At 58.9% G+C, this 21,770-nt stretch overlaps 1 protein-coding gene across 4 annotated transcripts; it reads left to right on the forward strand.

The window, feature by feature from the left end:
• The first annotated feature begins 1,176 nt into the window (after positions 1–1,176).
• Positions 1,177–21,297, forward strand: LOC123364559 (translation initiation factor IF-2-like). 4 transcript variants are annotated; one of them, XM_045006778.1, is made up of 10 exons: positions 1,186–1,550; positions 6,227–6,313; positions 7,475–7,591; positions 8,558–8,644; positions 9,567–9,677; positions 12,268–12,414; positions 14,058–14,177; positions 18,898–19,005; positions 19,801–19,884; positions 20,604–21,297. In XM_045006778.1, exons 1-10 carry the CDS (start codon positions 1,440–1,442, stop codon positions 20,796–20,798), a joined length of 1,167 nt encoding a protein of 388 aa, XP_044862713.1. In that variant the 5' UTR covers positions 1,186–1,439; the 3' UTR covers positions 20,799–21,297. The 4 variants fall into 4 exon arrangements, with proteins under 4 accessions (XP_044862716.1, XP_044862715.1, XP_044862714.1 ...); XM_045006781.1 differs by lacking the exon at positions 14,058–14,177 and having other exon boundaries at positions 1,177–1,550; XM_045006780.1 differs by lacking the exon at positions 9,567–9,677 and having other exon boundaries at positions 1,182–1,550.
• The last annotated feature ends 473 nt before the right edge of the window (positions 21,298–21,770 follow it).

Below are 21,770 nucleotides of genomic sequence, written 5' to 3' on the forward strand. Positions count from 1 at the left end.
TCTGTGAGCTCCAGTCAGGTCCGCGGATAGTTCCCTCTAAGGTGAGCGCCTGGGTAGCCGCACACGTGAGAATGAAGGGCCACCCACCTCATTAGTGGAGCCGTGCTGGCCTGGCTCCACTAATGAGGTGCCTGGACCCTGGAGAAGACGCACATGTAAGGTGAGGTGGTGGCCTTGGGGGGAATAGGGGGTAGGTGGGAGGGGGCAGTGGGGTGAGAAGAGGGGGTGGGGGGGATTTGGGATGTGCAGGACTGTGGCAGTCAGAGAAAGAGGTGACTTTCCCCAGCTCCAGGGCTGCAGCTGCTGGGGAGAGATGGTCCTCCTTCCCAGCCCCAGCTCTGTGGCTGCTGCGGTGGGGGAGAGAGGGAGAAACCCCCCCCTCCTTCCCAGCCCCAGCTCAGGGGCTGCCGCGGTGGGGGAGAGAAGGAGAGACCCCCCCTCCTTCCCAGCCCCATCTCAGGGGCTGCTGTGGTGGGGGAGAGAGGGAGAGACCCCCCCCTCCTTCCCAGCCCCAGCTCGGGGGCTGCCACGGTGCGGGAGAGAGGGAGAGAGACCCCCGTCCTTCCCAGCTCCAGCTCTGCAGCTGCCATGGCAGGGAAGAGAGGGCACATCCATCACATTAGAAAGGTAAAACTACTGATATTAAAATATGAGTTGTGGGCTTTTATTTGTAGAACAAAAAAACGTTATTTTTTTTAATATAGCACTTTTATCCAAAGCGCTTTACAACAGTTAGCTAATGGCACAAACAACATTTGGAAAGATCGTTACGTGGTCTGCTGAGACCTTCAGCAATTTTCAAGTGGCCTGCGAAAAAAAAGTTTGAGGCCCACTGTCACAGAGTATTTCCCAGAGCCCCCTCCCACCGGTACTATAAAAATCCCAGGGCCCAGCGGGGCTGGGGGGCTCCAGGCTTCGGCTGCTGGGCTTGCGGGGGGGAACTCTGGGCTTCTGCCTTGTGGTGGGGTGGTGGGGCTGGGGCTCCGGGATTCACCTGTGGGGGGAGGGGGGTCTCAGGGCTTTGGCCCCGTGGGTTTGGAATATTTACCGGAGCTCTGCTCCGGACAGCTCCTGCTGAAGTGAAGGGCTGCCCCATTCCCCACCTCGCCAGCTCCCTGCGTGCACCCTGCCCGGGGAGCTGCTGACTCTGTTTCCATCTCTCCCGGAACAGGCAGTTCAGTCGGCTCTGCCCTGCTCGCTCACAGGTCTGGCTCTCCCTTATCGGGGAGCCGGCTGGGTGAGTCAGCGGCCTATCAGGAGCAGGAGGGTAAACGTGTAAGGCCAGGCAGGAGCCCAAGCTGTTAGGCAGGTTGCCGGGGAGCTGGGATCCAACAGTCAAGGTCCATGCGGGGGTTGCGACATTGCATCGCCCTCCAGCAGGACAGTCTGCCAGGCTGTCGGAGAAGCCGCACCTGCAGGTGGACCAAGCCCGGTGCAGGATGAGGCTCTGGCTGCTGGCGGGTTTAGCGGCTGCGCTCACCCTTGTGGCGGTGGCCGGGGCCGACCTGGGGGACTCGACGGAGGTGGAAGATGTGGTAGGAGAGAAAGAGGTTTGTACTGTGGGGGAGGGGCAGGCCTGAGCAATGAGACGGGGGGACAGTGGGAGGGGGGGACCAGGGACCCCACCCATCGACCCGCAGAGGATTTGGGTTCAATATTATTCAAAAGAAGTGGAGGTTCTGGGTGCGGGTGTGTGGTGAGACACGGCCTGGATCGTGGAGCCAGTGAGGGGCAGCCGTGCTCCCAGGCCAGAGCCCGCAGGCGCTAGCTTCTCACCCGCACTGGGGCCTTCCTGAACCAAAGGACTTTACGCCCCCCCCCAGGAACACAGGGCTTGCTGGACCAGCTCAGACAATTAATCCAGCTGCTCCCGTGTCCTGCCTGTGGCAACGGGCAATACTGGAATCACAGGAAGGAAATCAAGCCGTCTGTCACCTCCCACCATAATTCCACTGGCAGTGTGTGTGTGTGTGTGTGTTTGGTGCTGTCGTGCGTGTGTGTGTGTGTGTCTGGTGCTGTCGTGCGTGCGTGTGTGTCTTTCTCCTTCCTGGTCACTAACTGTGTGATTTGCTTCTCTACTGTAGGGTTTCAGAGAGACAGGCTGGGAGAGGTGACGTCTCTTATTGGACCAGCTTCTGTCGGTGAGAGAAGCTTTTGAGCCGCTCCGAGCTCTGGGTGCGGATCTGCAGAACTGCTCTGGGAGGCTCGAAAGCTTCTCCCTCACCAGCAGAAGCTGGCCCAGTAAAAGCTATTCCCTCCCCCACCTTGTCTGTCTCGGAGCCTGGGACCCACACGGCCACCCCAGCACTGCAGACAACATCCCCTGGGCTCTGTTGGTTGTGTCCATCGCTTTCCTGCCCCCGCGCCCCCAAGGGCGAGCTGGGATCTGGGATGGCGAGGAAGCACACTGCAAAATGCTGGGGCAGCTGATGTCAGCTTGGGGAGGAGAAGCAGGGACGAAGAGGGTGACATTGGGAGGCCTTTGGTTGGAGAAACTCAACTGCCTAAGATACAAAAGAAAAGAATAAGGCACCTCCTCTTGGAGACGTTCAGACACTGCCCCTGCCCCCTCCTGCTCCCCCAGAACGTGGCTGCCAAAGCCTCACTCCCCTGCGGCTTCCCCCCCCCGCCCCTGGCCAAGAGTCTCTTCCCTGCTCCCCGCATCGCCCTGCAGCTCAAACTGCTTGTCCTGCTTTCTGGGCACTCCCCACCCAGCCCTGCCTGTGTCTCTGGCCTCGTCTCGGCTGGAATTGCCCCGTCCTGTCCCATCAGCCAGTGCCACTGTCCTCCAGAGCCTTCCTTCACCCCCCACCCTGGCCTTCCAGTGTCCTCCCGCAGCCTGGCCGCGAAGCCCTTCTCCTCGCTGGAGTCACTCCCACGAGCAGCCCTTACAAGGAGGGCACATGCCCCCTCTGCACTGTAAGAGCAACATGGGACCCAGCAGGAGCCCTGTCTGCATCACCCGAGTACCCCCGGACCTGCCCCCTGCCCCTCCTCGCCCTGTTACACCCTCACTTGGCCACTGTCCCCGCCTCCGGCTCAGTGGTTCTCGGGCAGTGGTTGCAGGTCCCTGGCCGGTTGATGGAGGACAGCTCTGTGTGGGTCACAGGCTGCTGCCTAGGCCAGCTGAGAAAGCGCACGGCTGACAAGGGATGGCCATGAGAGGACGGGCCAAATCCTCCGCCGTGTAAACCAGCCCAGCTCCACTGAAGGTGGGAGAGCTGTACAGATCTGGCTTCGTCTGGGAGCCCTTGGCATAGATGGGACACTCCTTGGGGCAGGGCTTGTGGCTTAGGAGTCGTCTGTGCAGTGCCTGGCACAGCCGTGGGCACCACAGATTAAATGAATAACCCCCGTAATGCCCACGGGCCTTAGGAGAGACCCACATGGTCCTTATTGCTCCAGGCGGCCCTATGGGGGGAGGGACTCACTGCCCATGACTTGGAAGCAGGTTTTAGGGCTAGTCTCCACTACAAGGTTAGGTTGACCTAACGGTATTGCTCAGGGCGGTGAAACATGTCCTGCCCTGTGGGACAGAGTTAAGGGGACAGCCCCTGGGTAGGCAGCACTATTGGTGCACTGACCCAGCTCCCGCCTCTCAGAGCAGTGATGGAAGGACCCCTCCCGTCGCTGTCTACAGCTGTGCTGCTGTGGCGTGTCTAATGCAGACGGGTGGTGGCAGACCGCCCGCAGGGCCGCTGGTTGTCGGAGCAGGCAGTGACACTGCGGCCGATGGGGAGGGACCAGACATTGGGCACGGCAGTGGGGCAGACTGGTCCCTGGCTGGGCCTGTCCCACCGAGTCAGGCCCTTGAGGGATGGAGCAGGGCTGGGGTGCCAGGGGGAGGGATGGAGCTGACAGCACCTGTGGAACAGACCATCCCGATTAAGGGTTAGCCCCGTGCTTCACCCGCTGCCTGGCTGACAGCCCCCTTCCCCTCCCCACCCCCCTTGGCCGAGCTGGGCAGGGGCTGAAACATGTTTGTGTGACTGTGGGGTTTCCCCTTGCTCAGGTCAGGGCTTGTGCAATGGGCAAACATTTCATCAGGCACTTGGCGAAGGTGGATAGCGGTGGGAGGGGGAGGGGGGAATGAGATTGAGGGAGCCCCTTTCCCGCGCCCCGAGCGTCTTTTTGCACTCCCAGGTTTTACCCACATACCTCAGCCCTCCCCTGCAGCCCCCCTGCTAGTCCAGGCTGGGGCCCACACGCCAGCTGGCCAGTGACCCCCCGTCTCTGCAAATGCACATCCGGCCTCGGCTGCTGCCTGGGTCTCCACACTGCAGGGCCAATGAGAGGAAAGCGAGGCAGGGGGCTCAGAGTGGGACTCTGCTGTAACGTTTTTATGAACTATCGGTGTGACTCTGGACTAGCCGCGTGGCATAGTCGCGTCCTGGGGGGAAGGAGTTCCTGCTCTCCCTGGGCCATGGGAGATCAGGGTTGGGGTCTGAGACCCAGGGCCTCTAGGGCTGGCTGGCCTGGACTCAGCTGAGGGGAATGGAAACCCCTTCAGGGACAGTGGAAGCCTCAATGACCCAGGTTAACTCCTAGAGTGAGTTACCTCTCCCCGGCTCCCTGCGGGGAAGAGGGGCGCACTGCTCCCCGCCGAGGGACAGCCTCGCTCAGGGCTCTGCAGGCCGTGGAGAGCCGCGGGGATAAACAGGAGCTGCTGGAGCCTGAAGGCCCCTCCAGGAGGTGCTGAGGCAGCGTGGCCTTGCCCTGGTGGGAAAGCGTGACCCTGGGGGGTCTGGCACACGAAGCAGGGGGACTGCTGGGGACGGTTTAATGGCTGGGACACAGCCCAGACCTTGCAAACCCATTGCAGCAGGTGTCTAGGGGGCAGCGGAGCCAGAAGGGTTTCTGAAGACGTCATAGCAGCGTAGGCTGAGGATTGCTGCGCTAGGTCAAACTCATGGCTGGTGAGCGAAGGGAATGCACCGAATGAACCTCTCAGAGCTTTATAAACGCATTTGGTAGACAGAAAATCAGCTGGGCAGGCCCATACATCGAGGGTAACGACACAGGGCTGGAGAGGCGTCCAGTGGGCATTGCAGGGTTCGGGGTTAGGTCCGGTCTGACTGAAGAGCCAGCGGGGTGCCCTGGAGAGGTGTGTGACCAGTCTGTTCACAGCAGCTCCATGGGACACTAGACTGGAAGGAGTCACAAACACTAACGAGGAGAGAGAAATGACAGAAAGTTGCTGAGAGAGATTCGAAACCAGAGCCAGAAATAACATGATGGAATTCAGCCGGGAAAAGTGGAAGTGAAGACATGGGGGGTGTAACAACCCAAAACATAGCGGGAAAGACCAGAGAAACAGCCATGGCCAAAGAGACGTGGGGGGAGACTAGCGCCGAGCAGCTGGGCTATGGGGCTGCCTTGTCACGTGGTCACGAGAGAGGATGTGGGCTCGGAGCTGCGCCCACCGATGCGTTGTGTCAGACAGCGACGAGGCGATGTCAGTACAGCGCGGGTGAGAGTGCCCCAGGGGCACTGAGCCCAGTTCTGGGTCCCTCAGGCCGTCACCAAATTGGGGGGAATTCAGCGGAAAGCCAGAGAAGCGCTGGAGGGGCTGCGGGGACAGGGTTATGGGAACGATGAAAATGACTGAAGTGTCACAGACCCATAGAACTGTAGGGCTAGAGGGGCCCCCGGGAGGCCACGGAGCCCTCCCCCCACCCCCAGCCAGAGGGAGAGTTAAGTGTCATACGGCGCTAGCTTGTCGCGGTGACATCACAGGGGGCTAACGGCGTGTGGCCACTTCGAGGGGAGAACGTCAGGCAGGGACAGGAACCATGGAGTGGGCCAAGGGTCCCAGCCTGGTGTAAAGAGGAAAGTGGGCAAAGGTAGATGGCGGCGGAGCTGGAGGAAGGTCTCCGAGCGGTGAGGGCTGGCAGACGGTGCGCTCGGCCCCTGAGGGAGGCTGGACAAAACACGGCAGAGACTAACCCTGCCTTGGTGCCGGGGACGGTGGAGAATAACCCTGCCTTGGTGCTGGGGACGGACGACGTGCTCTGCATTTCTCCCCCTGTTACCCTGTGCTCTGCCACCTCCCTGCTGTGCCAGTGCCAGCCTCGGGCGCCCAGCCACCCAGCGAGCGCACCCCCGCCCTGCCCCACGGAGCTGATCCTGCTCTGCGCCTGCCCTGAGACTGGGCAGTGAGCCGGCGCGAAACACAGACTCTGGCCACGAGACGTGGCCCTAAGTGCCGAATTCTCTCCACCCCCAGGATCGGCTGCGAGTCAGGAGGGAGGACAAGAAACCCAGGCCACCACCTTCCCAACCCTGTCCTGGCTGCTATTCTCCTCTGAGCAAGGTGAGCTGGGAACGAGGGAGTCACCAGAGAGATGGGGGCCCGAGAAGTTCTGCACCAGAGATGGGTTAGCAGAGACAGCAGCTGAGCCGGGGGGGGGGGGGGGGGGAGCAGGGCAGGGGAAGCCACAGCTGCAGATTAACAATCGGGGACTAAAACACAGGGGTCAACCTGGGAACGGCCCAGACGGCATCCTGCCCCCTCCCCCGCCAGAGCAGGAGTCTGAGCCGGGGAATCTGCCTGAACCTGGGGAGCAAGACAGAAGAATCAGCCAGCGATGGCCAGTGTCCACTGCCCAGCCCTGTCCTCCAGCCAGCCCTTCCCAGACTATCCCTAGGAAGGGCCCAGCAGACGCTGGGTGTTTGCGGGCTGCGATTGTTGTTGTACTGACAGTGTTTCCATACAAAACACAATTTACATGAAGAACAAGGGGGCCGCACAGTTCAGCCTCCCGAGGTCAGAGTTAAGGTGGAAAGGCCTTACTGTAATCCCCCATTCCCATGTGTGCTGCTCGTCCCCATCCCCTCTATTTCCCTGTAGGGTGCTGCGGGCTCCCCTCCTTCTGCAGGGTTCTCTAGGGTGTCACTCCTTGTCCTTCTCTCTGTGCTCGCCTGTCCTGACTGTCACGGGGGGCTCTCCCATGGGTGCCCCCGCTGCATGCAGAGCGCCGAGGGACAGAAGCCAGGGCAGGGCTCAGGGAGACAGCGCGATAGATTGTCACAACCCCAGCGCGGCTGCATCACCAGGGGAAGCCGCATCTGCCCCTTGACTCAGAGCTTGTCCACACGGCGAGCCAGCGTGTGGCAGGCCGGGGTGTGAATTCACAGCGCACTAGCCTGCCGCACTCCGACCGGCTGCATGGCCCTGCTGCCGCGCACTAACCACTCTGCAGGGTGCTTCGATCTGCCCGCCCCGTCCCAGCCAGTGTCAGCAGGGGCACGGGGAGAGGCCTTCCCCGACAGGCTGCAGAGAGCCCAGCTGCCCCCCGAGGGGACTGAGCTGCATGTTTCCAGCTTAGCTCACCCAGCTTCACTGTCCTATAACTGCTCAGGGACCTCTCTGCCCTCCACGGGCCGCAGCCCCCAGCCGCAGGCCCTGGCGCTGAGGCAGCGCACACTGTGCCGAGCCCTGAGCCAGCTCTCAGCTCTCACCCTCTCTCTGCAGCCAGGTAAACCAGCGAGAGCCAGGAGACAAGTGGAGAAACAGCAGCAACCCGGACGCAGACCCAGGCCTGAACATACCTGGAGACCAGGCGTCCTGACTTCTCTAAGCAAGGACGAGGTGAGGCTGCAAGGCGTGAGCGAAGAGAGAGGCGATGTCACATGCCCAGCACCCCAGCCCGTGCCCAGGCAGAGGGGAAGGGTGCTACGGAGGAGAAATGGGGGCTCAGAAGGAAGGGGAGCGAGAGAGCTCCAGGCTCCATAACCACGGAGCCAACCACCGCTATCCTGCCATCTCGGTGTGCGGCAGCCGGCGAGCACCGCGGTGTGGGTAGACAGACCTCCTGTCCCCGAGCAGGGAGCTGGAGCAGGGTCTCCTCCCCAGACTTCCCGCTACAAATCTCCTGGTCCGGGTGGGTGGCCAGAGGGCCGAGAACTCCACTCCCCTTCTCTGGTCCTTATCCCTGCTGGGGAGGATTTCTTCCGAAAAGCAGAAACCCAAACTCAACAATTGAAAATAAAATTAAAATCCCCAAAGCTAGTGACACGGACACGTCACCTGGCCACGATCAACAGGCCCCCTAGTGTACAGAGCAGAGGGGAGAGCGTCACCGGGCAGTGCTGGGAAGGGGCCTCCTCGCCCGTGCGCCCAGGCAGGCCGTGTGGGAGACGCCATAATGCTGCCTTCTGAGGACACCCTGGCCAGGCCTGGCCTAGGAGCCGCGCGGGGGCAGAGCTCAGTATGCAGCACAGGAAGATGGCAGGTGGCGTGTGGGCCATGGGGCAGCCCAGGCGGGCTGCCATCACTCAGACAGGCGCCAGGGACGGTGGAGAATAACCCTGCCTTGGTGCCGGGGACGGACGCCGTGCTCTGCATTTCTCCCCTCTGTTACCCTGTGCTCTGCCACCTCCCTGCTGTGCCAGTGCCAGCCTCGGGCGCCCAGCGACCCAGCGAGCGCACCCCCGCCCTGCCCCACGGAGCTGATCCTGCTCTGCGCCTGCCCTGAGACTGGGCAGTGAGCCGGCGCGAAACACAGACTCTGGCCACGAGACGTGGCCCTAAGTGCCGAATTCTCTCCACCCCCAGGATCGGCTGCGAGTCAGGAGGGAGGACAAGAAACGCAGGCCACCCCTTTCCGAACCCTGTCCTGGCTGCTATTCTCCTCTGAGAAAGGTGAGCTGGGAACAAAGGAGTCACCAGAGAGATGGGTTGGGGTGGAGGAGGGGGTGCAGGGTCTTGGAGGCAGTTGGGGTGCAGGAGGGGGTTCTGACCTGGGGCAGGGGTGCAGGAGCAGGTGAGAGGTGCAGGCTCCGGCCAGGAGGCGCTTACCATCGGCAGCTCCTGGCCGGCGGCGCAGCAGGACTCAGGCAGGCTGACTGCAGGCCATGGCCCCATGTCGCTCCCGGAAGTGGCTGGCTTCTGGCACGTCTCTGCGCGCCCCAGTGGGAGGGGAACAGCGTGTCTCCGCGCGCTGCCCGTGCCTGCAGGCGCCGCCCCTGGAGCTCCCATTGGCCGGTTCTTGGTGCCGGGAGCTGGGGCAGCACGCAGAGCCTCCCCCTCCGCCAGGGGCCGCGGAGACGCCCCAGCATCGGCCGCTTCCAGGCGTGGGGCCACGGCATGCAGGCAGCCTGAGCCTGAGCCCTGCTGCGCCGCTGGACTTTTAGCAGCCCGGAGATTGCGCTCGACTGGCAGAGGCTCCAGGATCGGTGGGTTGGTGACCACTGAATTGTAGATAATTATGGATTTATTTTTGTGGGGCCCCCTTAGCCCTCGGCCCTCGGCTGCAGCCCCTAAAGCCCCTGAGTTAATCCAGCCCTGCCCATTCCCAGCAGGGGCACGGGGAGGGGCCTTCCCCGTCAGGCTGCAGAGAGCCCAGCTGCCCCCCAAGGGGACTGACCTGCATGTTTCCAGCTTAGCTCGCCCAGCTTCACTGGCCTACAACTGCACAGGGACCTCTCTGCCCTCCACGGGCCGCAGCCCCCAGCCGCCCGGCCCAGCCCTGCCCTGCCCGGGGCAGGCCCTGGCGCTGGTGCTGAGGCAGCGCACGCTGCGCCGAGCCCTGAGCCGGCGCTCAGCTCTCATCCTCTCTCTGCAGCTGGGTGAACCAGCGAGAGCCAGGAGACAAGTGGAGAAGCAGCAGCAACCCGGACGCAGACCTACCTGGAGACCAGGCTCCCTGAGTCTCCTAAGGCCTGCCAAGCCGGAGGTAGGTTGCCAACTTTCTGATCCCTGAAATCCGAACACCCCTGCCCCGCTTCTTCCCCTGAGGCCATGCCCCCTGCCTCACATGTCCTCCCCCCCCATCGCTCACTCTCCATCCCTGCCGGTTGCTCCCCCCGGACTCACCTGCTGCCTGCAGAGCTGGGTTGGGAGGAGCTGACGCGGAACCTGCCCAATTGGGGCATGGCAGGGGTCAGTCCCCAGAGTGAGGGGCTGGGGGAATCGGGGCACAGTGGGGTGGGTGGGTCGGTCCCCGCAGTGAGGGGCTGGGGGAATCGGGGCACAGCAGGGCGGAGGGGTCCCCGCAATGAGGGGCTGGGGGAATCGGGGCACAGTGGGGTGGGTGGGTCGGTCCCTGGAGTGGGGGTCAGGGCACAGCGGGATGGGAGCAGGCAGGTTACCCTCCTGCCCCCGGACAGTGTCGGTACCTACTGTGGAGCCCGTTCCCGGAGCCCCCAGTTCTCTCCCTCAGGCGGGCGGGGCGGGAAGAGGCTGGTACCAGAGCCGCTCCTCCAGGCTCGAGAAGCAGCTGCTGCCCTTCCTGTGGGAGCAGCCGGTTACTGCAGGTAACCAGACCTTGAGTGTCTGCTCAGCTGTGCTGGCTGGATGCTGCCAGTTTCCCTTTGCAACCAGACGTTCCGGTTGAAAACCGGCCACCTGGTGCGGGAGAATCTGGATCCTATGAGCCCCAGATTAGCCAAGGGGCGATGAACCCCAGCGGTCCAGCCCACGCTCCGGGACAGGGGTGGGGGAAACGGTGGCTCGGCAGGAAGGGCACAGGGCACAGCTCCATCACCCCGGAGCAAACCAAGCACGATTCTGATATTTCGTGGCGTGCGGCAGGGAAATGGACTCTAGCTAGTGGCACAGCCCGACCGAGGCCAGGCCAGGTTGCAGAGGCAGGTGCCAGGAGGCTCAGCAGCTGATCACCAGCGAGCTCCAGCTCCACCAGGCTTTGCAAGCTCCTAGTTCCCCTGCCCGCTGTGATGTTCCTGTAGTGCATGACAGCCCCCGTCCTGTCCTTCCACAGACCCTGGCCCTGTCACTTCCGTCACGCTGTCCGGAGGGGCTCACGGCTGTGACTGCCAGTCTCAGGGCAGACTGGCAGAAGCCAGGGCAGACCCCCCAAACTGGTGGTGTGTTCTATAATTAGATGTCACCTAGCCAGTAACAGACACGGGCTCCTGGAGCACTCTGTTAATCTTCCCATGGAGCCACAGACAGGCCCTTTATGCTCTCCAGCCAACCTTACCACCCAGACAAACTGGACTTAGTGACAAAGGTCACGTAAACCAGAAATCACCGTGCATCAGGGCACTCCCGCCCCGACCCCAAAGGCCAGTCACTCACCCCAGGTCAGTGGATGCTCAGGATCTCACACCAAAGAACTAATTTGTCTAATAAATTAAATACGTCTTAGGAACGAGAGTTACTGAGAGGTTGAAGCAGGTAAAATACATAACAGCTGAGTCAGAGTTTGTAAGTCCAAATGATAGCAGAGATTTCTGCTAGTTCACCTTACGTCTCTCAGGGTTTCCCAAATTGTTTTTTGGGGACCTCTGTCCAATCGCTCAGGACTCCCCCTATCAGAATCCATTAGTCCAGAGATGCTGGATCATGCCCTTGAGTCAGTATTTGTAGATCCGGCTCACAGAAGACACGCTGGCGTTTCACCCACGTGGGTGCTTCCTTTGATGAAGAACACAGATGGAGTCCAGGACTTCAGATCGCAGCATCAGTGACCACTTGCTTTGACATTAGCATTTGCTTGTTAAAGTCCTTAAACCCTTCATCAGCATTCAAAAGATTTCTTTGAGGAGTCATTTGGTTAGTGATATACATAAGGCAATTGTCACGTTATAATAAAAACAGATAAGAGGTAACAGTCACTGGTTTTTCAGGAAGTTTACACTCCAAGTACATGCTCATCTAAATGCTAATACAGCCTTTGATCTCGGGTCAAACCTAATGTGACCTGACAGCATTCGACAGGTTACAGATAAGTGAAGACAATATCATTTCCGTGACCTCTGAAACTAACTTAACAGGCGAGTGAATTAGCCTGCTGCCTTGGTCTGCTGGCCACCTGTTCGACAGCAGCCCAACCTCCTCCTGTTTGCTCTCTGCACCACTGGCAGCGTCAGCAGGAGTAAAGCTCACCTGGCCGCCCGAGTGCACCCAGCGCACCATGGAAAGGACCATTGCAGGACACTGGGAAGCTGGGAGCTGATGTTGAGGTCCCAGGGGAGCTCCCAGAGCACAGGGGAGAGGTGTCTCCATCACTGCTCTCAGCTCCTGGTGCACTGCAGTGTCAGCACAGGGAAGGGAAAGCCCCATTCAGGCACCAGTGGAGATTTAATGGCAAACTCAGCCCTTAGCCGTCCCACGATGGGGCCAGGGCTCCATGTTACCAACTGAGTTCCTGCCCGCGGGACAGTTCTGCAGCCTGAAATGAACTCAGCAGGGGGCCTGCTGCCCGAAGCAGAGCTCCCCCCGCTCAGACCCATGCTGGCCCATGGACCCCCCATTACCCGGAGATCACACTGCAGTGTGGCGTTAACATTGTCCTTCTGCAGGTCCAGGATTCAGAAGTGAGAACCAGGAGGGAAGTTGAGAGATATCCGCAGCTGCGACCTGGACCCAGATCGAATTCTCCAGGGCACTCACTTTACAACTACGGCTATATGACTGCTCTTTCTTCCCCTGCCAACATCAGCCTCCAGGTACAGTAAGAGGAGAGGAGGTGGCAGCTGTCACTTTCATGTTAACTAATGAGCTGGGCCCTGTGCAAATCACCATGTCACGGAGGGCCCAGAAATCGAGCTGTGCCCCCAAACCGTGATCTTTCCAATATTTTTTTTTAAAGAAAATGTCTGCAACAGAGTCCTTACTACAAACAATTCCCTTAGCTAGTCAGTTTCACGGTCGGAATTAGTTTTACTAGTAAGGCTACTCAAAACTGACCAACCTTGAAACTGGCTTAGTTCAGTTGTGGTTTGCAGCGTTGTTGTAGCCGGGCTGGACCCAGGGTATTCGCGAGACAAGGTGAGTGAAGTAGTATCTCTTTTGGACCAACTTCTGTTGCACAAGCTCTGTGTAAACAAGAGACAAGCGCTAAGAGCTCTGTTTCAGGTGGAAAGCTCGTCTCTCTCACCGACAGCAATTCCAGGAAAAGGTATCACCTCCCCCACCTTGTCTCTCTGAATTTAGTTGTGAAATTCATTGTGTGCAAACTTGGGGGAATTCAATATTTTGCCGTTGACGCTGTCATGCATTTTGTAAAAGAATTGTGATTTACCCACGGCCCGGTTAACACGCAATGAAACTCCACGGCCTAAGCGCTAGGGCCCAGGGGGAGCTGGTGTGTCCTTGGGAGGCTGGGGCAGCCAGCGCCCATGCTCAGGGAGAGGGGACGGGCGTTACTGAGGGGAAAGGGAGGCCCGGAAGGAAGGGCACAGCACACTGCCGAGGGCTCAGCTTAGGGTATGTCTACACAGCGAAGAAACACCTGCGGTTGGCCCGTGCCAGCTGACTTGGGCTCGCGGGGCTTGGGCTGTTTCATTGCTGTGCAGACATCTGGGCTCAGGCTGCAGCCCAAGCTCGGGGACCTGCCCAGACGTCTACACAGCAGTGACACAGCCCCGCGGCCCGAGTCCTACACGCCCGAGTCGGCAGGCCCGGGCCAGCCGCGGGTGTTTAGCTGCTGTGCAGACACGCCCTTGGATGCCAGAGGCTCCATTGCTGATCACCAGCCAGTGCCTCTGCATCTGCACTAACCAGGGCTTGCAAGGTCCCTGTGCCCCTGCCCGCTGCGGGTTTTCTTTAGTGCATTACATGGGCGGGTGAACCCCCCTTTTCGGGGAGGCTAACCCGCTGGCCCCACCCCTTCCACCTGCACCCTCTCTGTGGCTGGAGGAGCCCCAGAGCCCTCCCCTCCACCAGAGGAGCCCTGAGCCCTGCCTGCCCTGAGCTGCCGACCATCCCGCCCCAGCCGTGCCAGCCCTCTCCATCTGAACCGCTGGCCTGACCTTCGGCCGGCCCAAGTGCTGCCCCGGGGCCACCCTTAGCCATGACCCGTGTTCCAGCCCTTAGCCTGTCCCGCAGCACTCCCGCCCCACGGCTCCCCGCTGCTCTGCTCCCAGCACCGTGCCCATCACTGGCATTAGGGAGCTGGCCGGGAGAGCTCGGTGTGCCCAGGCCAGCCCAGGGGCGAGATGTGCCCTGGCCCTGGTGCTTGCTGGCAGCAGAGCTTGGCCCAGTGCGAATGAGGCCCAATGCCAGCTCTCTCCTTGCGCAGGGGCGAGATGTGCCCCGTCCGTGCTGCTCGCTGGCAGCAGAGCCCAATGCCAGCTCTCTCCTTGCGCAGGGGCCTGCACCACACGGGCGAGGCAGGAGGGCGGCTGAAGGAACTGAGCCGCGCACACTAAAACCCAAGCGACCCAGGCTGCCCTGCTCGGGCTGCTACAGCCCTCTAGTGTCCCCCAAGGTAAGAGGCAGAGACCAGCCGGGGTCGCTCAGACTGAGGGCTGGGAAGTCCCCAGGAGCTGCAGGACGCAGCCGGTGGAGCTAAGCTGCGCCCACCCAGATCGCGCTGGAGCACTGCATGCTGGGACCCATCGCCTCCATTGGCCATAGGCTGCATTTTACCAGGGGGCTTCCGATTGGCCAACCCTGCTGTCCCTAGTGAGAGCACAAGCTGCCCTGTGGGCCCCTCTGCCAGCGAGACAGATGGACCAGGGGCTGGAGGGCTGATTTGGGGCACGTAAGCACGACCTAGGTGGACAGTCTCCTTTAGGCGCCCTGCTAAGAAATGCTGCTTCTTTCGGATCCCACTGGCTTCAGGCCCAGTTCTAGGTGCAGTGGGTTCCCCGGATGGAGCTGCAAGAACCTGCTTTCTTCCCTTCTAAAGAAGGGAATAAGTAAAGAGCTAGTTAACTAAACAAATAAACCCCAGCTCCCTCTGGGGCAGGGCTGCAGGGCCGCAGAGGGGAAGATAGCCCAGCGAGTCTTCATTTCGATAGATAGTAAACTCATAGGGGACAGACTATAATCCCAGTTATACCAGTGTCAATCTGGAGTAACTCCATTAGCATGAGTGACTTTCGTTACCCCAGGGTAAATTTCGAGTAACCACTGGATTAAGTGGAGTTACTCTGGATTTACTCCTTTGCAGCTTTACAGCTTTGTAGCGCAGGGCATTTAATTAAAAAAAAAAGTTAGTGCAAACCCTCCCCCCCCGCCCCATGACCCGAAGCTCTGAAGCCGGCCCACTGGCTTCCCAGGTGAACATCAACATTATTGACCTGAGACCTACGGTAAATATTGACCAGCATGAAGTCGGTGTTAATAATTACCTCCAGGCACAAGTCTTGCTGTTTGCTGAATCATGGAGTCCTTGTAAACAGTTACATTGTCCTTAATGTCTCCCACACAGGTATGTGGGTATGTGCAGGCACTCAGGACTATGAGACCCAAATCATCCCCCCCACCCCACCCCAATAAACATTGTCAGGCTAGCTGAGAAATGTGGGCGGAGTTAGAGGTCCAAGAAAAGGTAGTCCTTGTCTCTTGTGAGCCAATCGAGAGGCAGAGATTTGCATATCCGAGCAGCTAGGCTACAGCATGAGCGCTGGGAACACTACGGTTGGTGTCTGAGCCCCGCAGACTATCACTGTTCATTATGGGCTGGGTTCGGTAGGGTAGCACCTTGTTCCAGGCGTGGCCCTACGGGGCCACTGGAGCCGTTGGTGGTGAGAGTTTTTGGTCAGTGAGAGTGAGGGGACCAGACTCTGGTGCTAGCTGTTACGTGCCAACGAGGCGAGCGGTGCTGTACCAGACCCAAGGAAAGGCAGCTCCAAAAGCAAACCCAGTCCTAACAGCATCTGCTACCCTGACCCCTGAGATCGCAGGAGCAGGCTCCAGGGACAGACGCTTGGTCAGGCCAGAGGAACGTGATGATGATGAAGTTTTTTCACCTCTCGTACTCTGTCTCTGCCGCTTACAAGCAGCAGTGCCGGGGTGGGAAAGGCACTGACTGCGGTGGGTTAGTGTCCCTGAGCCTGGGGCATCCGGAGGAGAGACAAAAGGGGTTAAATAGGCGTCTCTTGGCTAAGTGAGAGCGAAGGGTCAGGCGGTGATGACATACGAACTGGAAAGGCCACCTGATAAGTGGCCCAGCAGCCAAGTAATGCACACCCTGACGGTGCCCGCTGCTCTCAGGGCACAGCTCAGGCATTTGAAGAAATTCTGTGGAGACGTGGTTGTTTGGTGTGTGTACTTCCACTACCCAAAGTAGTCCCCAGTGGAAAGAGAAACGCAAGTGTAACCCTTCTGCCAGGTGGAGCCGGCAGTAACAAGGGCTGGGTTCAGTATCTTGGGGTTCCTCTTAACAAAACAAACCAGAATCGCCTCAAGCCCCCACCCAGTAACCTGGGAAAATTTAACCCTCTCGTCCCCCCTCGCAAGCACTGAGTCTGTGGCTAGCAAAGAAAACCTTTAATAAAAGGGGAAAGGAACCCGGCATTAATTTGGGGAAACACCATGACCACAATCCGAAAGCACGTGACCCCGAGTAAACACCCACCCCAGAGTAGGTTGGGCAGTGCCCTTTGCCTCAGTTTATCTCCTTGCGCTGTGAAAGTCTGACAACAAATGTTCATTTAACACATCGCTCCCCTCTCCCTCCGCCGCACCCCACCCGCAGTTACTGTGCTTGGTCAGCAGCGGTGCCAGCACGTGAGTTCACCTCACACCCCGGGGCGGGGACGAGACATCAAGCCATGCCTGAGCCGCTGCACTGCGGCTGCAACTAGCTCAGTCACCATTGTTCTCTCTGCCCGGCACTGCCCGCTGCCGGGACTGTTCATTCTGCTGCAGCCAATGGCTCTGGCCCCACGGTCTCTCTGCTGCAGAGTCATGCCCTGAGGCCCCACCACTTAACCCAGCTCTCAATCCTATTCAGTTTATTCATAAATGATCTGGAGAAAGGGGTAAACAGTGAGGTGGCAAAGTTTGCAGATGATACTAAACTGCTCAAGATAGTTAAGACCAAAGCAGACTGTGAAGAACTTCAAAAAGATCTCACAAAACTAAGTGATTGGGCAACAAAATGGCAAATGAAATCTAACGTGGATAAATGTAAAGTAATGCACATTGGAAAAAATAACCCCAACTATACATACAACATGATGGGGGCTAATTTAGCTACAAGAAGTCAGGAAAAAGATCTTGGAGTTATCGTGGATAGTTCTCTGAAGATGTCCACGCAGTGTGCAGAGGCGGTCAAAAAAGCAAACAGGATGTTAGGAATCATTAAAAAGGGGATAGAGAATAAGACTGAGAATATCTTATTGCCCTTATATAAATCCATGGTACGCCCACATCTCGAATACTGCGTACAGATGTGGTCGCCTCATCTCAAAAAAGATATACTGGCACTAGAAAAGGTTCAGAAAAGGGAACTAAAATGATTAGGGGTTTGGAATGGGTCCCATATGAGGAAAGATTAAAGAGGCTAGGACTTTTCACCTTGGAAAAGAGGAGACTAAGGGGGGATATGATAGAGGGCTATAAAATCATGAGTGATGTGGAGAAAGTAGATAAGGAAAAGTTATTTACTTGTTCCCATAATATAAGAACTAGGGGTCACCAAATGAAATTAATGGGCAGCAGGTTTAAAACAAATACAAGGAAGTTCTTCTTCACGCAGCGCACAGTCAACTTGTGGAACTCCTTGCCTGAGGAGATTGTGAAGGCTAGGACTATAACAGCGTTTAAAAGGGAACTGGATAAATTCATGGAGGTTATGTCCATTAATGGCTATTAGCCAGGCTGGGTAAGGAATGGTGTCCCTAGCCTCTGTTCGTCAGAGGATGGGGATGGATGGCAGTAGAGGGATCACTTGACCATTACCTCCCTCTGGGGCACCTGGCATTGGCCACGGTTGGCAGACAGGATACTAGGCTGGATGGACCTTTGGTCTGACCCAGTACGGCCGTTCTTATGTTCTTATGGTAGCAGGAAACGTCTCTGCTAGTGCAGGCTGGGCAGGGTCTTTGAGGACAACACTGTCCCACACCAGGTCTAAGGCTCAGCACCTGGTTATGGGTGGTTTTAGCTCTAGCCATCATTGGACAAAACAAGAACTCTCAGTGGAGTCTAACAGCTCTGGCTTCGAACAGAAGAGAGGAGAAGGTCAGATAGTAGGTAGGATTTGGCATCTCTACCCTCCGCTGAGCAAATGAGGTTCAGTTTAAGGGAACCCCTCAGGCAGGCAGGCTAAGTGCTGTTCTGCTGCCCGTTACTCGTACAATAAGGAAACCATGTTTCATTAGCCCTGCATTCAGGCTAATGTGAAAATGATCTAGTACCCGGGGCTAAGGAAAGGGTGTCTGTACACCTGGGCACAATGCTTGAATTATACAGAAATACAAAGTCTGGGTTAAAAGTCATAAGATACATAAAATACATAATCAGCACTATCCCAAATGTGAGTTAATCAATTTAATGATACAGTTTAGATATTAGCATCCAAATATTCAGGCCCATCACTGATAAAAGGTTACACTCCGCGTGTTCTGTAACCCAGTGCCAGCCCCCAGGGATCACTCTGGGAAAGCCGCTCCATCACGCTGCACACCGAGGCAGGGTGGGCGTGTCTATGCGCACACAGGCTGCTCCCCCAGCTCATTCAGACCCTGCTCACATAGGCACTGGGGGAAAGGCTGCAAACACTTTTCTGTTTGGAACAGATGTTTATTCCTAACTTTTCCTCTCTCAGAATCTGCTCAGAGTTCACAGTCTCTTCTCCTTCACCCCCGATCCCCGGCTCTGTTGGCGGCAGGTTGTGACCTGACAGTTTCAATTCACGCTCGTATAAAAACGAGCCTGGGGCTCAGTTCCCGAGGTGCCAGTCGTGGGTTTGGACACCCTGGAAGCCCTCAAAGTGCTGCCGAGGGGGGAGGGGCAGTGTAAGCCTGTCCGATTTCTTATTTTTCCTCTCGCCAGCTGCTGTTTCTTCACTCTTCTCTCCCGCTCTCCCCGTGCCCATCTGCGCTAAAGGAGATCTCCAATGGCTGTCAGCAGTAGTAGGAGCTTTATCCTCTCTGTAGGCTGTGCCCAGCCAGCAGGCGGTGACATTCACCCCCCCCCCCCGCACACAACTCCTGCCTTGCAGCATGTCCATGATGCGCAGCTCTCTCCTGCAGGACAACCACCAGCAAGAGAGAGTTAAGAGGGAAGGCCAGAAACCACAGCGAGACAGACCCACAAGGAAGCCCACTTGGAGACCCGGCTCTGGGTCCATCATAGGCTGGGTACAGTAAGAAGGGAAGAGGGTGGAAGCCATGAGCTCCGGACTAACTAAGAGGCAACAAAAGCCTGTTCCGTAATCACTGGGGCTCAACGTTCTGGTTGCTCTTGGGAGACCGCGTCGGCCAGGATACAGCCAGGGCACATGCTCCAGGAGATGGGAGGGGAGTGAATGAGGGAAATGCTGGTGCAGAAAGAACGGGCCTGGGGAGAGCTCCATGCGCCACAGCCACGGAGCAAACCAGCCCCCTCCTGGAGAAAGGGAAGCCGTAGGAGCTGGTGGGGAGGTGAGCACGGTGCTGAGACCCCCCCACGGCTGTGACAGCAGGGGGAAGCCTCCCTCAAGGGGTCTGTCTACGCTGGAGCTGGGAACGTGGCCCCCAGGCAGGCAGACTCACGCTGGCTCTGCTCCACGTAACATGCTAAGAATAGCAGTGTGGACGGTGGGGTGCGGGTGGTGGCTCGGGCTAGTCCCCCGTGTCCAAGCCCACCCACCCCCCGGGCCTGAGCTGCCACCCTCGCTGCCACGGCCACGTGGCTATTTTTAGCGCACTTGCCTGAGAGGAGCTAGTGCGAGTCTGTCTCCCCAGCAGCAGCCTGGACAGAGCCTTGGATCCCCAGCAAATCTGCCCAGGCCCTCGCGTGCTGGACCAGTGCAGCCCAGGGATGGTGGCTCACCATTGCTGCAGAGGCAGCAGCGCGCTAACCGCTTGCATGCATCCCCCCGGCCTCGCCCCATGCTGCCCTGTAAGCCCCGGCCTCCCAGTGATTCGCCCTAACCCTCTCCTCTCCTCCTGCAGAGCCCTCCTAAGGAAGTCAAAGACAAGCTCCCCGGCCCCAAGCTCCCCTGTCCCAGCTGCCACGGATCTGTAGCCACCGGCCAGGTGAGAGAAGCCTCAGGGGGGAACAGCACGAGGCAACCCAGGGGCCCCAGGGAGGGCAGGACTCAGAGCCAGGAACGCTCTGTTCCCCTTCCTTCAAACACAACTAACCTGCCGCAGTTGGTCAGAGAATGCAGGACAGCGGGGGGAGGGCAGAGCGAAGCGGGGGACGGTATCTGCTGCTGCCACTGTCCACAGAGGGTCGGAAAGTCCCGTCACAGCCCCCACCTCCGGCTGGGACATGCGGGGAGATGCCCTGGGGAACGCGCTGCAGAGCACAGATTGCTCTGCTCTCCCTGGCACCTATCACCAAGCCGCCTGCTGCAGAGAGACAGCGACCGAGTCCCGGCTGGCAAGGAGGCGTCGGCTCCGTCCTGCCCGGCTCAGTCAGGGTGAAGGGAAGAGCTGCTGGGGCTGTACTGCTCCTTCGCTAGCGCTGTCTGGGCTTGGAGCACACTAGGGACAGTAACGACTGAATCCTCCCAGCCCCCCCTGCAGGAGGTGGGTCAGTACTATCGCCCTTAGACAGATGGGGAAACTGAGGCACGGAGAGCTTACCGGGCACATGGTGAGTCCATGATGGAGCCAAGATTAGCAGTCAGGAGTGCCTGGTTCCTCAGCCATCGGCTGATTGTCAGCACCCTGTCCCCACCCTGTCCTATGGCAGCAAGGAGCAGCGGGCGGCGAGGGCGCTGTAGGTGACCCCTCTCTGTCTCGTGCAGGAGGGGCGCTCTGCTGAGGGGATCCTGAGCCCCAGGACCAGGAGAGAAGACGAAAGGCCCCCGGTGGCGAAGCGCCAAGCCAAGCAGAGAGCAAGAGACAGACTGTACTGTGCTGGCTGCTATTCTGGCATCACACTGCGGAGCCAGACGCCCCCCTTGAGAGAGGCGGCGGAGGGAGGATCAAGCGGAGATTAGCTAGTGCACCCACCTGAGGCAGACTCCTTCCAGGCCTCACCTCCCGTGTGTAGCTAGGCAGCAGCCCAGGCTGGAGTCTGGTAGCCACCCCTCCCCTCCACGCCCCTGAGATCAATCTGGATCCCAACCCCCCCTTCCCCCTCCAGCCAGTACAAACACCCCCTGCTTCTCCTGCTGTAGGGCTGGGATGGATCCAAGGCCCCTTTCTCTGCATCCTGCAAACCCACAACCCCACCCGCCCCTGCCTCGTTCCCTGTAACAGCACAGACAAGGGGAGCGCGGCCGCCCGGGGACCGGAACGGCCTGTCCTGTGGTGCCCTCCGGCCTCCCAAGGTGCTGTGAAGAGGCAGATAGATAGAAATGAAATTAAAGCTCCATATAAAGGGCTGAATCCACAGGGGTGTACGTGGGTCCAGCTCTGCTGTGCTGAGCGGAACTGCGCCCGTTTATACCTGCGGGGAACGTGAGCTAAGAGCGCAAATAAACACAAATCACTCGCTCTGCCTGACCTGCTCCTGTTGGCGGGGCTGGGCCTTGAACCAGAGCCACACGACTCCACCCAGGGCTTCGCCGGCTCCTTTTCTCCAGCTCATTTACTCCTGGTGTCGTCTGCTGAGGAGAGGGGGCCAGAGAGCCCCATGGTGCATAAGTCAATGGGCGGGGCAGGGGGGGTCACATAGCAGCTTTAATTTACAGATACATGCTGTGGAGACCACAGCTCCCAGCATGCAATGCTCCTCCTCGAGCTGCATGGGCTAGCTGAGCACCCTCGCACTCAGCACCACCATTCTGGTGGCCCCACAGCCCCATACACGGTGCGAGATTTGGTCTCAGCTCCTGGTGCCGTATCACAGACCCACCATGCCAGCTGGCTCTAGGGCTGGCTGTGCCATGGGGGGCCTCTGCTCTGACGGTGGCTCGGTAGTCAGGGCTGTGGCATGCTGTTATCTGGTGCCGAGGGGGGTGATTTGC

The sequence above is a fragment of the Mauremys mutica genome, chromosome 2 (genome assembly GCF_020497125.1).
Source record: "Mauremys mutica isolate MM-2020 ecotype Southern chromosome 2, ASM2049712v1, whole genome shotgun sequence".
Classification (NCBI taxonomy): domain Eukaryota; kingdom Metazoa; phylum Chordata; order Testudines; family Geoemydidae; genus Mauremys; species Mauremys mutica.